This window comes from Quercus robur, chromosome 4 (assembly GCF_932294415.1).
Source record: "Quercus robur chromosome 4, dhQueRobu3.1, whole genome shotgun sequence".
NCBI classification, from domain to species: domain Eukaryota; kingdom Viridiplantae; phylum Streptophyta; class Magnoliopsida; order Fagales; family Fagaceae; genus Quercus; species Quercus robur.
The window spans coordinates 3,419,959-3,423,577 of NC_065537.1; the positions used below are offsets into that span (position 1 = coordinate 3,419,959).

General features: G+C 37.9%; 1 protein-coding gene across 1 annotated transcript; it reads right to left on the reverse strand.

The window, feature by feature from the left end:
• Window positions 1–910: 910 nt before the first annotated feature.
• Window positions 911–3,125, reverse strand: LOC126720356 (zinc transporter 1-like). The gene is made up of 3 exons (XM_050422706.1): window positions 2,514–3,125; window positions 2,253–2,402; window positions 911–1,294 (listed from the first exon to the last, which is right to left on the reverse strand). The coding sequence occupies exons 1-3, from the start codon at window positions 3,123–3,125 to the stop codon at window positions 989–991; spliced, it is 1,068 nt and encodes a 355-aa protein (XP_050278663.1). The 3' UTR covers window positions 911–988.
• Between the last annotated feature and the right edge of the window lie 494 nt (window positions 3,126–3,619).

The window sequence follows — 3,619 nt, forward strand, 5'->3', positions numbered from 1 at the left end:
GAGGTGGATTTGGAGGCCCTTCCTTTTTGGCCAGTCTTCCCAGCCCCCTCTCCAAATTACTTATTTTTTCTTTTATACTAGTCTGCGTTCACTTTCCTTCGTCCACGTGTAGGGTCTGCCTTTCCAAGACTGATACTTGTCCCGTCAACCCAAGACCAAAGTTGTTGGGAGTGGTTGATAAAGCTAAAGAATACGGCTCTGTTAGGTGCAGAGCTATGTATGGGGAAGGTAATAAGGGCAGCCTTTCCTAGATATTTTAGATTTTCTTTCAAGTTTGTCCCTATACCGTTTCTGCCCCTCTTCTTGGTGGAGTTTTGGGTCAGCCGAGGACTGCACTGTCCTCGGCTGCTTCTCCGGGCCAATTTATGCTTTATGTTATTGAGTTTGGACTATAACCTTCTTCAGCTTGGGCCTTAGGGCTCCCCATGAATAAGTGGGCCTGGCCCATAAATTGTTGGACCCCACAAATAATAATAATTAGATAGATAGAAAGAAGTTAAGAAAGAATAATGCAAGATGGAATTGTATGCTGGAGGCCATGTTGGTAGAGGCATTGACTTATTCACTTACTATTTCACATAATCTCACATAAAAACTGATATTCATCTCTTTTGGAACCCACCACAACACAAGAAAAAAGGGAGGGTGCAAAAAAAGATGTGTGAAATTTTTGGTTTCTCTAGGGTTATTGTAATGCTATAATCACAACTTTACCACAACTTGTCCACATGGCAAGTTGTGAGTGGTGAACTCATATGGACAACTTTTACTCCGTCACTCACAAATTGCCACATGTACAAGTTGTGACCTCAGTTATGGTCCTAGCATTTTTTAATAGTAAGTAGACCCTCTTGGTAAATAATTCAGTATAAATGAATCAAACATTCTCTATGCTATGAACTTTATTTGTTTTCCTTTCTTTATAGGACTTGTGATGGACATTCTTAGCTTGTATAATTGCATAGCAAAATATGTGGTGCTAAAAAATTCAAGACCATTTGGCCAACACAGACATACAACCAGCCCCTAGAAGAAGTGATGCATTTGCCCTTAATTGGATCCTCAAGTTGTTTTGCACTCTTGGGTTCATGAAATCGGCTGCTAATAGGTCAACAAGCGCCATGTAAATCAAAATCCCAGCCGAAGCAGCATCGAAAATCCCTTCAACAATCAGGGCAGTTGGGCCATTCTCATTGTAAACACTTGATATTCCAATACCAATTGCAATTCCTACAGGGGCTGTGAGGGAGAAAAATGTTGCCGTAAGTGCTGCAGACCTAGTCTTGAACTGTGCCTATATTGTAACCAAAAGTGTATTTAAATAAGAGATAAAATAAAAACTTCGAAAGCATATCTTAGTATGAAACGTAATACTAGTTACACAAAATTATTCACAATCTTTTTCATAACTGTGGATATCAAGTCGTTATTAGAAGTAATAACACCTCTGATAAATTGTTTTACTCTAGACTTATGGCAGTATGTGTTGGTTTACTACAGCCAAAGACATCTTTGGTCCGGGAGAGTGGTAGATTAAGGATAGAATATTTCTAACCTTGATTTAAAAAATGGCAAATTGGATGTACGGCTGATTAGGTATTCTATAAGCTGATTTAAAAAAAAATTAAATTGATTGCTTGAAAGTTGACATACTGGATGTACGGCTAGCGATATTTTTAATTGACATTTCAAAAACTATAGTAGTGTTAGATTATATTACTCATTAGCATTAACAATTATTAAAGAAATGATGTGCTTATTCCGAGGATATTAGTCTCTCTCTCTTTCTCTCTGCGCTTACTTTAAGTTTCAGTGCTATAACTGAACTTATGCATAGAATTCATAGATGCAGAATATTGCTTATAACAAATGCAAATGGTTCACAATTTTGTCAATTAACAGAGCCCCACTTGAGAGGTCGGGGAGTCATGGCTATAGAATGAAATCTGAACCAACATTCGGGTGGCCTAGTTGGTAATATACTGGGCCAACAAGTCTCAGGACTTGGGTTTGAGCCTCAACAGTTAGTTGTGTGTTGGTGATCCTTATATTCTATCCCTATTTCAAATAATCTAAAAAATAATAAGTAAGTTTCTCACTGACCGGGAGTATAAGGTCTTGCTTGGGAGCGGGTAGGGTGTTATTATGGTCACGTCCAAGTAGAGAAGCCACACTGATCACTCTCTACTTAGTTTTTTTTTTTAACTAAAAAAAAAAAAGGAAAAAAAGAAAAGAAAAAAGAAATCTGATACCTGAGCGATGCAGCCACCAAGCCCCATACCCTCAAAAAACTGATGGAAAGACAGTGCTGCTAGTAGAGGCTTTATTGTCTGAGGGCTTTGAGAAGAACCCAATGATATTCCAATTATCACTGAATGAGCCACAATTCCCAACTCCAATACCTAAGAAAATACACCCACCAAAGTTCATTAAAATCTGATTCTAAAATCAAACTAATATAAGATACCCCATAAGCCAATATCACCCAACAATTAATCTGAAATTAACCTTACTTGTGATATAACCCAAAAACGGATTAGCTCTGCCAGATTCAAATCCTCATGATGTGTGGCTGAGCCATGAGCATGACCATGTGTGGCACGTGTATGAACATGTACATGTCCCTCATGCTCTTCATGCATCTCTTCATCTACTCTATTTACCTGCTTAGATTGCCTCTTATAAAACCCCGTTGCGAATGAGTCCACCATTAATGTTCCTATAGCAGAAACCATGGCAATGAAGCAGGTAAAAGGAAATTTTCCCCATGGATTTTCATTAAGGCATGGTGATGTCAAACTCGCAAATGCATCCAGTAGTATGTGAATGAACCCAGTTGCTAGAATTATACCAGCTGCAAAGGCTTTGATCGTGAAAAAGATGTCATTTTCAGGCCTTAGTGTTCGGATTTTCTTGCCTAACAATGGAATGCTTACTCCCACAGCACCAGCAAAAAGAATTACAGCTATTGAAACTACTTTATATTTAAGTGCATCATTTTTGTTGTTCTTTGTGGCCTCAGCATCACATGTACAATCTCCAGAAACTATAGTGGGGAGGACAAAAACAATTAGAAGAAACAATATCTTTAAGATGTTGAAAAAACAAGGTTGAAAGTTGAACATGATGTATTGGTGCACAAGAGGAAGGTAGAGACACTAGAAAAACTTAAGGAACGAGAGGAAAGATCATCAAATATTTTGGGTTCTTATATAGAAAATGGAAAAGAAGGTGCAATGCTGGTTGTTTGAATTCATTGGAAGGCTCAATTGAAAATCAAGCATACGAAGGCTTTGCTCAAAAGGCTTCTTAGGTAGATTAGCTTTGTGTCATTCGTGGGGCTTGTCGTCATGTGTTTGATGGCCATATCACATGCACTAAATAGCAAATCTTGATGTTGATAATCAGCAAGTTTGGTAATCCATCTGTGGTCCTGTATAGTCTTTCATGTGGACCATGCTACATGCTTGGGGTCTTAGAGACAAATGTTTTGAAGATCATGTTTAAAAGAGGGACTTTTTTTTTTTTTTTTGAGAACTTGAGTATCCCAATTTCTTTTAAAATATGGTAGATAATGGAGTGATGTTTTATTTGTTCATCTTTCCCATCCCAATTTCTT